The following is a 13,067-nucleotide window of genomic DNA, read 5'->3' as shown; positions in this document are numbered from 1 at the left end:
TCCAACTGAAACATACAGGAAAGTCAGAAGATATCAGTGGGCTTGAAAGGTAAGAACAGGCACTGACAATAGACACAAAACAAACTGCATGCACAAAATCTCAGGAGTTTCAAAGACTGCATGCCTCACATTTCTCTGACAAAGAAGATACCGAGATGTTTATCTTTAAATCCATTAATCATCAATAGACAAAATCGTAACTGAAGACAAATTTGTTTTACCTTTTGGTGCCCTGGACTTTCCATTAGTTGCTGTTTTAATTTAATCTCTTTCTCTGTTATCTCTCTCATTTTAAGGTTCACCTAAAAGGGCATAGCATAGAAAAGATTAAAATACATCTGAATATATGTTTCCACAAGTCAAGTTTTCTTCTTCCTCCCCTTACTTAATGGTCAATCCATTCTACAAACATAAAAAGTTCATAGAATAATGTGTTACAACAGTTTTCAAGACCAACTATCTTATTAGCAGTAGGTATAAACACAAGGGAATCTTGGGTTTGCAAAGGAGACTTTCTCTTTGGAACGTGACTCTGTTGTCACTCAAAAGGGTTTCAGTAACTTAACCTCTGAAAAGTTTCAGTATTTCTGATAAATGTATCCAAGCTAGTCAGAATTAAGTCTATCTTGTTATTTAACATGAAATGATGCTTCACCTAAAAAAAAAAAAAAAACCACCCAAAAACACCAACACCCCCCCCCCAAAAACCAAACCCTCATAGCAGCTCGTCTGAAAATAAAGAACCCAATTTCTACAGTTTTCCTAATTTAGTTCTTAATTATCTTCTTTATTTTAAAATTTGCCTTGAAAAAAATTTACCAGCTTTATTATAGCATCCCTAAAAAAAAGAAATTGCATTTCCCTGCTAGTCTGATTCTCTTTCCCAATGTATATGGAAACCTTGGGAAGCCAAGCAAGAAGATGAAATTAGAATACACTGCAGTAATAAGGGAATCAAATACCATTAATAATAATCTGTATTAGGAGGATATGATACCCGACTACCATTGGACTTGAGGTAACAAGTAACAACAGAGTAATTAAAGCAGTTCTCTTCATCTGAAGTGGAAAAGATGATAGAAATGCACAGGTAAGAAAGATGGAAGACACTCATCAGAACCTTTTTAAAAATCTGAAAAGTGACAATAAGAAACAGGCGCACTCTTCTCAAAGTAAAGTTTACCTTGTTAATCCAGAAAACCATTGCATCCTCCAAATCATACGGCAGTTCTTTTGAGGCACTGAATGTAGAGAAACGCTTGACACTAGCCACCACCTTTTCAATGCTGATCATTTCGACAGTATAGGCCATCATAAGAGCATCAATCATTGCCATATGAGAACTCTAAAAGAAGAAAACAATGAGTGTTGAAAAATAAAATCCTTTAAGAAAAAAAAAAAACCTATATATTCTAACTGTATTTAAAATTAAAAATTCCTGAGGTTAGTGACCTAGAAATTAAGAGCTCTTCATTCCATTAACTATTTTAAACAGTGTTAAATAAAAAGAAGATCATTAGGTGGATTTAATTAAGCTAACCATTTTGATTGGTGCACAGCCCAGATCAGATTCAGACACAGGTGTATCATCACTCTCCATGACGTAAATCCCTTTTCGAGACAGAGCCTGGATCACTGACTGGTGTCCCTGCAGAGCAGCCACCTGATCCCCCTTCAGAATGAGGCTACAGACACGGCAGTACAGCTCGCTGGACAGCAGCAGCTTGATGACGGGTGGTTTAATATGTTCTTGCTCATATTGATCTATGTAAAATGGGTCCTTCAGCTCCTCTGGGACATTATCTGAAACAACGAAGAAAAGGTTCAACAAGTGGCACCAGTAAGTGGCATCAATTATAAACAAAAGTAAACATTTTTACTTTAATTCAAAGATAGCATATGAAAGAACAAAAAAAAATTAAGCACAAAAAATACTGAATGTAATTAAGTCTGCAGTTTCATATTGCAAATGGTTTTCAATAGGTCTTTGTGCTTAAATTTTAGTTAAGTAAAGCTTATGTAATTGGCTCCCGCCACATACATACTTCAGCTTAACTGGTAATGTATAGGATTTTTACTTTCTCAAGATACTAGAGTCCCTTTCAAGAAAGCACTTCAAAATGGACAAAAGTCCCACTGTCCTCTCTGCATCTCTAGCCGTTTCCTTGAATAAGACCCAGCTTAATCAGAACGATATACTATCACCTCTACTGATTAGTGCACATTATTAGTATTTTAGTTTTATTTGGAATTATAAATCATTGACTTAGATCACAGGCTAAAATGCTCCGTGTATCAGAAGGCTGAAGTATATATCTTCAAGGCAAAATTTACAGCTACTTCAAGCAATATCCCAAAACATGTGGGCACTGCAATTAAATAACTGCAACGCTCAGTCACTAAGAGAGGCTGGCGAAACATTCTCAAAAAGAAAACTAAGCCACCTATTTCTTGGTTCTAAACTGCCAAAGTTCATAGAAAGACCAAAATATCTGACTAAAACCCTGAGCATTTTACAAACTGTTTGCAAAACAACTGAGTCTCCAGTGAGCTGACTGTGTATGTTTTGGAAGACAAGAGTATTGAAGTGAACTATTGCAGCTTTTCAGCTTTTATATAAAAATTAAAGCCTATGAAGCAAAACCATTCCACTTGGATTTGGATTCAACATGAATTTTAAACCAAGTCTAAAATTAACTTCTTTTGGAATGGCACGATTCCCACAAGTTGTCTTATGATTTTATCAAACTGAACACAAGTCCTGATTGTAGTAATTTACATGCAAGTTAAAATTAACAACACAGAAGACTTCATCCTCGCACACCGCTTCTTCCCCACCAGTTCCCAACCCTCAGAAAGACTTACACTTTTGCTACTAATCAGCACAGCTTCATAGCTGGCAGGAAAGAAAGGCACCACCAACAACTAATATTCTGATCACTCTAAACATGTCCAGGACATTTCTTATCCATACATTGCTAGCTGAAGCACTGCCAGTGTTAAAGGTTGTAACACTACAACACAAGGCAAATGTCAACTGATTACCACAGTTGAAAGTAGAAAGAAACGTTGTTGTAAGCAATAGTTTCTTGATATTATTGAAAAGACATAAAACAATTTAAAAATAGATATATCCCAAAATAAATACTTCTACTCATATTCAGTAATCAGACTAGAAGCTATTGATCTTTGTAATAGCCTAGCAGTAATAATGAGAGCCTTCAATTCCAGGAAAAATACTTTTTAGCCTCAAGCGTGTTGTCTTAATAGAAGCCCGACATTTCATCATTTCCAAACGTAAAATTCTATCTTATGCTATCCAGTCATTCTGAATCTTCCCCCAAAGTCACTTCAACAGTTCATTTTAAGTACGTACATCTACAGTTAAAAGAATTATTAATTTGGCAGCATATTCACTTTTCATTCAGCTCATTTCCAGAATAATTAAATTTCCCCATTCAAAAAAAGCCTCCTACCCATAGCATATCTTTGAACTGCAAAATAAGCCGCACAGTATTTGTGTACTGCAGAGCACTTAATGTTCATAAAGAAGAGAAACTGAGACAGAAGGTTATCAGTTACATGAGCCAGAAGTAGATGTCACTTCAATAAAAATATGTAGTAAACCAGTATTGTCATAACAGCTCTAACAGCTACTCAGTCATACAGTACCGCCCCTATTTTTCAAAATGGAAATTTTTAAAAACTTCAAAAAGCTTAAGATCACTATTTTTCCTTTATGTGACATTGAATGCTGTGATATATGGACTATATACTGAAGATGGTTGTAAGAGACACAATAAAACTCCACTGGCACTCCATAAGTAGCATTTGTTAACATGGGTGTCCATTTTTAGTGAAATAGATAATAAATGCAAATATTTTTAATCTTCTTAACATTAGTCAACCTGACCTAAAATCAAAGGCTGTTGAAAGCTAATTCCATTTAATGGTCATTGCCATTTCCAGAAAGAAAACTAGAGCTTCCATTTCTAAAGACTGGGGAAAGACCCAAAAATCAAAACATAAAGCGGCCCTCATAATTCAACATTTTAGCTTCCTTACAAGCAGCTACACTTTTAACAACCAAAGATACATTGCTTTTTACTAAAATTATTTGTAAAAGGAAGTAATAGAATACTAGCTCATAAAATATGTGTGAGGAAATACATTTCTGGTAAGAGCATTAGCACCACTCCAAGTTTTGAAGGCTGTTTTAAGACAAAAAAATGCAAATTCAAAATGCCTGAAATCTGAAGTACTTAGATGAGGGGTTTAGTATGAACATCTGCCCTCCACCAGCTCCGCAGACCCCCGCAGAGCAGGGTAACCGAGGTGACTGTCTGAAACTGCGCTGCGAGTAACGGCTGGACAAAGAAACGCTGAACTTCCTCCGGCACATCAGCTGCCCAGCTAGTCATGCCGACCACTGCATCAGCAAACAGACAGCTCACTTCGGATTCTCTTCAGGTCCCTTTTCCACAAGGCAGGCTGCAATTATTTTATAGACTGTAACTACAGAAAGCAAAAAGCATTCTCGTCAACACTAACATCCCCACAAGGGATACGATCTATTGGATTGGGATCTTTACACAAATTGTTAAAACAGAAGTGACTATTGGAACATGATGCTCAGCTTCCTGTCTAACAGGGGCGGTAAGACCTCCCACATTAAGTTTCGTTTAAACTAGCAACATTTTAATGATTTTTAAAAGCCTTTTCTAGCAATAAATGGATCTAGTTCTTAGTGATGAGATTCCATGTCCCAGAAATCAATGTTAAAAAAAAAAACAAAACACAAACCCCAACAAAACCCAAAAAACTACCACCTTGTATCCTGGCTACTGTTCTTTAGTCTGATCATCCAGTCCAGAGATCTAAAATCTTTTTCTTCTATATTGAAGAACCCTGTAACTTCACGTTTCTGATCTCCATATAATTGCTTGAGGACTGAATGGATTTGGATTGACCAGGATTAAAGATACGAGGGAGGGGGGGATAACTTCTGGTACCAGGATTAATAATTTGACTATTATCATAAGAAGTTATTCATAAACATTAATCCTCAAAAACCACAAAAACATAAAAACCACATCAAACCTCAAGAGCGATAATACTAACTTTACTATTTAATTCAAATTTATTTCATACCAGACATAATCGTAATATCCACATGGCAAGCACAAATAAATGAGAAATAATTGGCAGGAAAAACTGTAATGCAAAAAAGATGCTATAGAAGTATGTAACTCTGAGTTTCATACTTCTATATAAAATCATAGTTGTAGATGTCCTGTAGACAGTGCAATTATCTCAAAGAGGGTAACAGCCTTCCCAGACAGCCACAAAAAGTGCTCTAGTTGGGAGATACCTTCAATACTTGAAATGTGCCTCTGAAAGCACAACCTAAGAGACCTATCGTATCTTTCACATCTCTGCTAATTATTCTTATCTGTAGTATAATGCCACATAAAACACTTGCAGCACCCAGGTCTGCTCATTCTCCAGAAAAACCTTTAAAATGTTAAAACTGCCCCATTGCCAAAAATCTCAGAAATACGTTGTGAGTTTTAGAACAACTATACACCATCAGAGTTAACCTAAGGCTAATTTAAATAACATGCTATGGATACACAAGTAGCCCTGGCATTATGGACAGTTTTTCTCCCCAAGTTTTACAGATCGGGCAAACTCCAAACGTGTCATATGCTTTTTGCTTGCCTCACTACAGAATGTGTCAGTGCTCTTTTTGATGAAAATGGCCCAGTCTTTCCAAGTCCCAGTTTCTATAAGCATCTTTTTCAACACCTTACTTTCGTGACCTATAACTGAACTTAGATGTTAGAAAAATTCAGTTCATCAAAACATGTATTTTTACACATTTATGCTTTGGAATTCGGAAAAATCATCATGAAAAGTTAACTTCTGAGCAATTAACTTCTAAGCTATAGCTACAAAAATTTCTGCTCGAGCAGTTTAACAAATCCTACCAAAGCAAACTAAAAACAATTAAACCATGTCCTTTTTTTGTTTTTGCTTATAAAAAGGTCTCCGATACCATCTTAATTCCAAAAGGAAGTCACTTTTATGTTACTATTGCATGTTATCGAAAAGCTTGCAAACACTTTCCATTTTTCCTAATGGGCTTTCTGAGTTGTTACCCCAGGAAAATGTTAGTATCATCTTCAATGCAAGCTCTACAGTTGCCAGTTTTAGACAAACTGAGGTGTTCAAAAGACATAAAGCTTAAAAACTACCAGTGTTTTCATAGTAACTTAAGAACAATGGCACATAACCTGTGAAGGCATACATCATTAATTCTGTTTGTCCTAAATTTTCTATCAAGAATTGTCAAAGAATTTATCACACTACGCTCAATATCAGAGTGGACTGGATCTCTTTCACACATGAATGTTATGTAAATTTTATACCCTGTTACTTAGTTGCATGCAGTCAGCTTATTACAGAGCAAAAAGGCTCATTTTTGCTGTTTCCTACACTTATAAAAACAAAGTAATAACATATTTTTTCCAAGTTTCAGCAGCATAAACTCTTCAGTGTTCTTGCCCCACTGAGCCTACTGGAGAGATACCTCCTACCAGCTAGTTCTGTAAGAGATGAAGGACTCAAAAATAAACCACCATAATTTCTCATGAAGCAATTCTTTTGGTCTCTTCCATCATATCAATGAGTTCTAATCTCTCAAAAAACTGTCAGTTCCAAGTATAAATCATTGTGTACAACATAGTTTACAGGATTACAAAAATAACTTTGCTTGTAACAACCATCAGAGACACAATTATTGCCAGACTCTCCTCTCCTCTCCTCGCTTTAGGGTAGGGACCATTTCTTTACCATCTCACTTACAAAAACCTGTTCAAAGACGACTACCTGATTATGATTTGATAAAGAAAAATACAGCGATCTGAACAAATTTGACTTATCCCTTGACCTGGAGAAGTGGATACACCCCAGATCTTATTTTACCTCCAGAAGCATGAAGAACTGGTTTCACATGGAAAGAGAGCCAAAGCATCACGGTAAACAGAACAAAGCTCATTGAAATTCTGAGTAGGATTTCATTAGGATCAGTATCTGCTCACAGAATTTAGTACTGTATGGATGTCCTCAAAGCTGCAGATCATGAGCAGAAGCTACACACTCTCAGCAACTAAGACCACCTGCATTATAATAAAAACATTCTTTGTTGGTTCTCATTACAGAACTGTATTATAAACTCCGTAAGTGATCTATAATATTACACATGAAAATTTACATACAACAGGCAGAAGAAAAGCCACCAAGGTAACGACTTTGTATACTGCTGGTGAGAGTGACCGCACTCTCCTTATCATATCTTTTGATCAAGCATAAAGCCACAAACCTGGATGAAGCAGAAGAGACAAAATAATAATTATGGGATTCTTCACCTCTGTAAACTTCACACAAGTAATATTCAGTGTTTATGAAATGGGCATTGTTAAAGAAACAAATGCTTAACTGTTGAATATTTGCAAAACACAACAGCTTTCTTAAAAATGTTTTTACTATGGACCTGAGAAGAAAGCTGACAAAGAACAGAAGTGGGGAACCCAGGGATTTAGGCAATTTAGCCCAGGAAACACGCTCACACTGCCTCTACCAACTGTGGGTAGCTATTACGGTACTGTAAAACCTTATTTAACAGGTAAGTATTAAGTACTTCAAAGACCAAAAAAAAGCCACAACTTGCATTTCCCCTACAATGCATTACATTAGTCCTTGGCTTTCCTGCCTGTATCTTGCCAAAGGTGTCAGGCTAACGTTAGCGTTAAGTCTGGAAACTATGTAAAGCTCCTAGCCCTAATAAATAAGTAAACCCCACCAAGTTTGTTTTGAAAAATCCGAATTTTACAAAGTTGTTTTAAAGAAGTAACAACATTTGTTATGGAAAGGGTTGCAAACAACCCACTTGCTCACAGCAAGCTGCAACACTGAAAAACTTCCATATACTCCTTCCGTATCTAAATTTTAACATTATAACCGTGATGATGGAAAACATTATTACTACACATAAATTAATGCTGTACTAAATAAATCTGCTGAGAAATCAAAATTTTTCATTGTCACTGCCTATTTTCTCAAGTTGTACGAAGTGAAAATGGACCAGTTGTGTTCGTTCTGACTGCCGCTGCTCAGAGCCTGAGGGGAGAGTGGCACCGAAGGCCCAGGCCCGTTTCCCTCTGCTCAGCTTTGTGCAGCGTGTGGCCCTGTTACTGCTTGGCAATCTGGTTTGTTCCACCGACTGTGAAAAAGTGATCTCTCCCACAGACGGCTTGCCAAGCCTCTCGAAACCTCCCACACTCGCCTTGTGTGAACTAAAGTTCCACAAACTCAGTGGCACCCTTGCTCCTCGGCCACTTAAACATTACGAATTGTATTTTCACGCTGCTAGTGGAATTCCTTAAAGTGCACATTTGGTTCTAATCAAAGTTTGCTGATGAAAAAGATAATTCTGTTCTGAACAAATTCCATTCCCTAAACTACTGTCTCAGCTAAACGGACTTTATAATCTCCCCAGTGTATAGAAGGTTTCCAGATGTTTGTGCGCAGACTTTTAGAGTAATCCATGACAGTACTCCCAGATTTATTTGGGGAGAGGGAGGGGGATGACACTGAATGGGGAAACACCTTCCTTCACAACATCTTTCCCCTCTGTCTTCTGGAATTCAAACAGTTGTAAGACCTCCCTCTGGAGCCCATCTGTGACAACCAGTGAGCCACCACAGACAGACAGAAGGAGCTACGGGCTTCCAGAAACAAATCTTTCAGCCCAATTCCTATGCAAGAAGAGGGGTTGTCTCTCTAGCAGTATTTGTGTTGAAGAGAGAAGGTAGCTATGCTCAGTTGTTCAGCTACCAAAATTCTCTCTTTTCGTGGCCAGAAGGGAAAAAAGGAGAATGCATCATCAAATGAAACAAAGCCCAAACTAGGACATCAACTCCAAATTATTTGTCATGCTCTCAGTAATTTGTCCCTGAGAAAAAAAAGAAAGGATGAAGAATTTTCCTACTTAGATGCCAGCTTAGATGTGGAAAATTCAAATATCCTGTAACAGTAAATAGAAAATACAGTTCCAGGTAAAACCTGCAGTGATGAATGACTTTTAGCAATGGCCTGCACTAGAATCAAATTCCTGTTCTTGACCATTCCCATACTTCAGCATGAGCTTAGCCTTATTCAGATGAAAATGAAATCCAGGATATGCACCAGCATTTGAAAGATTAAGGCACAAAATTGTGTCAATTCATATATGTCAATTCCAAGTCTAACATTTCAGAAAAACACTCTTTACTTAGCCACTTGAAGGCAGTTATGGAAACCCAATCAGATAAGAATTACTTCAGAACATAAGACAGTGTTTTAATATTATAAAGAGAAGCATTTTTTTTCCCACCAAATTGACCAGAACTAAGTCTAAAATAACAAACCCCCCCCGAAACTTTCATCTGCCTAGTGAGATTTTATATAACAAATTCACAATTGCTTGGTAGCTGCCCAAGACCCACTGAACAACCTCCAATATCTTAACACAAAAAGAAAACCCTGAGAGACAACAAGTAATGCATTAAGTTCAAATATTGTTGTTTTGAACAATCACATAGAAAACCTTTTTAAACCCATCTCTATGAATTAAAGAGGCTTATAAATTTCTTAAGTATTTTGCAATGCTATTCCAGAAGTAATGGTTACTATGTGACAACACCTTGCAAGAGCCATTTCAAAAATAAAACTAAATTTCCACGGGCCATGGTCCTGCAAAGGTACAGACACACACACAAAAGACCTTACTCACTGGAGCTAACCAACAACGCAACACCAAAAGCCCCAGCAAAAATATTTTTTCCTACTGTTCACGACATTTAACTTCTATTCAGATGTAATCTGAACAAGACTAAATACAAGTGGAAAGAGTGGCAAACACTGCTACAGCCTTCTCTGCACTAGAGCTCACATCATTGTCATGATGAAAGGTGGGTTTCTTTTCCAAAATTTTTAGTCAAAAGAAAGCCAAATACTTATTCAACGTAAGTCCGTGGTGTCAAGTGCATAAACAGACTCGCTGTTAACCTGGTAACTGGTCCAAGACGTACAGACACAACCCTGAGTTCTGGAGCCCCAGAAGACACTACCAAGAAACACAAGGCCACAAAGCTTTCTCGGCAGCATAGAAGCCATGCCAGTCAATTCTAATTTAGGATTAGCTTTCTTTCGAAACAAAGTCATAATATAAATAGTGCGTCTCCATGTCTGGAATAGCCACTTTATCTCGATCACTAAAAAGTCTTCAGGAAACATTACAAACAATTACAGCAACTGAAAAATATTTACGTGAGGAAATGCCTGTTCAGTTCTTTCAAGTTATAAATGTTTTACTAACACCCTCCCAAAATTCCCACATTTTTAAAACATCATCTGATAAATGGGGGTTTTTGTCTCTTGTTGCTTGTAATGAAATACCTTCACTAATATTAAACATAAGACCATGATTTTCTGTTTTCCCCACATGATCAAGATGATGAGAACACTGACAGAGCTGGAAATACTAAAAGAGAAAAATAATTTAGAAAATATTCCAATAAGTATTAATATTTAACTGCAGGAATGGACTGCTTTTCTCCAGCCTTGTCACAAAGTAAGCTAGTGCTAATCCATTAAGCATATTATGAGTTTGGCGAATTAGACTTAGATTAACAGGGCTACCTCATTTTCCAAAACAAGATTCTATACAGGTTTTTATTATATGTTTTGTTCTGGATAAACAAAAACCACAAGTATTCCACCATATTTCTTCATAATGAAGCTACTGAAACTCAGAATGTATCTAGTAACAATAATTCAGAATAGACAGATAGATCTAGATCAAAACAAAAAAGCAAATCTCAATAGATGCCGGGAAAATGCTGTACAAATGATACTCCAAGAATCTTTATTTTTCCGTGTTTGACTGTAAAGGTTTATGACAACATAAGGGAAAGAACTCCTCCTCTATCACCTACAACCTGCTGTTTATGTCACAGAACACAGACAAACTATATCTGTTAATTCAACATTTATTTTACGTAAAAGAATGTTGATCATAAATGGATTGCTTTTTAGTTCATTTTGAAACCAAAACCACAATCTGACAAAAAAAAACCCAAAAAAGCCCTAACTGAGCATACAAAGGGTATCAAGGTGCTAGCATCTGTTGGCCAAGATGACTAGACAAGGAGGCACACTAAAGCCTTCACAGCCTGGAGGGACTCGGGGCCCACAAGCAGTGACGTACAGTTCTGTGGAGGAAAGTCTACTCCGCTAAAATGAGGATTTAAACATTTTAAGGTATGCATTCTTCACAAGCACAATCTGTGAGCATTCACCACTAGGTTTGCTGATTCAGGGCATCTCTTATAGTTCCATTATTCCTGTCGAAGGTACCAGGAAACATAATATTACAAGAGAACGGACTCTCATATTACTGATATTTAAAACAAAGGTGATTTAAGCCCAGTTTAATTACTTCTGGAACAGCAGGGGAGACAGAAAAAGCAAGAACAAAACCAAGAATGACTTCCTGACAAAAGTGATCTTACCTATTCCGTAGGCTTTAGCACAGATCCATTGTAGATTAGCAGCTATTTTTGCTCTGGCTGAATCATAGAGCTCCAAAGGGACAATCTCAACTGCACTATCTGTCAGGGCATCCATTTTTCTTCTGGTACTATCTCCGCCCGCACAAACATCAACATCCACCATCTAAAACAAAAACAAAAGACAGCAGACTTTTACACAAGCAATCGCTCCCACTGCATTTTTAAAACCGCACAGGAGAGGAGCTGGCTGAAGGGATGGCCAGCACGCATTATACCAGGCACAATACGGTGGGCTGAACGCCACAGGCCCGACATCCTTCGGGATTTTCATTGGAAGGGCTTATTTAGCAATTTAAAATCCACTCGGAAATCAAAAGACATCCGAGCCCAGAGCGAGCATCCCTTTTTTTGTAAGCCGCGGATTTCCTCACAGAAAGCCCTTTGCCGCGGCTCGCCTTCGCGAAAGAAGAAAGGAGCAGCCCGTCACCTGCCCGACCGCCGGCATAAAGAAAGGCTGGGGCGCTCCCTCTCCGCCCTCCCCGCGCACCCTCCGCCGCTCGCCCCCCGCGGCCCCCGCACCGCCGTGCCCCCCGGCCGCCGAACAATGCGCGCAGGTACCGCGGCCCCCGCCCGCACCGCCCCCGCCGCCGCCCCGCGGGGCCGCGCCGGGGGCAGGGGCAGGCCCGGGGCAGCACCTGGGGCTCCTTCCCTCGCCTCGCCCGGGAGAAGCAGCAGAGGTTTCTCGCCCGCACCCCCATGCCCGCGCCGCCCCGCACCGCTCGCCCCGCCGGGCGGCGGGAAGCCGCGCCGTGCCGGAGGAGGGCAGGGGGGACGGCGGCTCCCCCTCCCCGCCGCGGCCCAGCCCGCATCCCCGCCCCCACCCGGGAGGAGGAGGAGAGGGAGGAGGAGGAGGAGGAGGGAGAGGGGCGCAGCCCACCCGGCGCCGGGAGGCTGCTCCGCACACGGGAGCCGCCGGGCCCCCGCCGCCGCTCCCCCCCTCACGCCCGCCCGCCGCGGCCTACAGGCCCCGCCGCCTCACCTTTCCGCGCTACCGCTGCCTCATCCCCGGGGCGGCAGGGGCCACCACCGCGGCGCCCGGGGCCCCGGCGGCGCGCCGAGAGGCGGGGGGAGGCTCGGCGGGCCGGGGCCGGGGCCGGGGCCGGGGCCGGTGCAGGAGGGCGGCCGGGAGGGAGGGAGGGAGGGAGAGAGGGAGGGAAGGAGCCGCCGCAGCCGTCGGGCCGGGGCTGCCAACGCTCGGGACCGCGCGCGCGCGCATGCGCCCGCCTCGCGCGCGCGCCCTCTCTCCCCCCCCCTCCTCCTCCTCCTCCTTCTCCTCTCCCGGCCGGCCGGGGCGGCGCGCGCTCGGCGGGAAAGGAGGCGGGGCCCGCTCCCGCGCGCGCCGCCAGGCCCGGGCCGGCGGGCGGGGGGAGCAGCACTGCGCAGGCGCGGGGC

At 40.7% G+C, this 13,067-nt stretch overlaps 1 protein-coding gene across 3 annotated transcripts in view; it reads right to left on the bottom strand.

The window, feature by feature from the left end:
• Positions 1-12,780, bottom strand: part of CAMSAP1 (calmodulin regulated spectrin associated protein 1) — a 28,854-nt gene extending 16,074 nt beyond the window's left edge. For 2 of the 3 annotated variants that reach the window (XM_075519342.1, XM_075519343.1), the window contains exons 1-5: positions 12,311-12,438; positions 11,616-11,778; positions 1,541-1,803; positions 1,184-1,345; positions 222-302 (exon numbers count right to left, since the gene is read on the bottom strand). In XM_075519342.1, coding sequence (XP_075375457.1) covers positions 222-302; positions 1,184-1,345; positions 1,541-1,803; positions 11,616-11,778; positions 12,311-12,373 — 732 coding nt within the window. In that variant the 5' untranslated portion in view covers positions 12,374-12,438. Of the gene's footprint in view, positions 1-221; positions 303-1,183; positions 1,346-1,540; positions 1,804-11,615; positions 11,779-12,310; positions 12,439-12,654 lie in introns of those variants that run through there. The other variant, XM_075519344.1, reaches the window with a different exon arrangement.
• Between the last annotated feature and the right edge of the window lie 287 nt (positions 12,781-13,067).

This window comes from Mycteria americana, chromosome 17 (assembly GCF_035582795.1).
Source record: "Mycteria americana isolate JAX WOST 10 ecotype Jacksonville Zoo and Gardens chromosome 17, USCA_MyAme_1.0, whole genome shotgun sequence".
Taxonomy (NCBI): Eukaryota; Metazoa; Chordata; class Aves; order Ciconiiformes; family Ciconiidae; genus Mycteria; species Mycteria americana.
The sequence above is the reverse complement of the archived record's forward strand: the minus strand, read 5'-3'. Positions and strand labels throughout refer to the sequence as shown.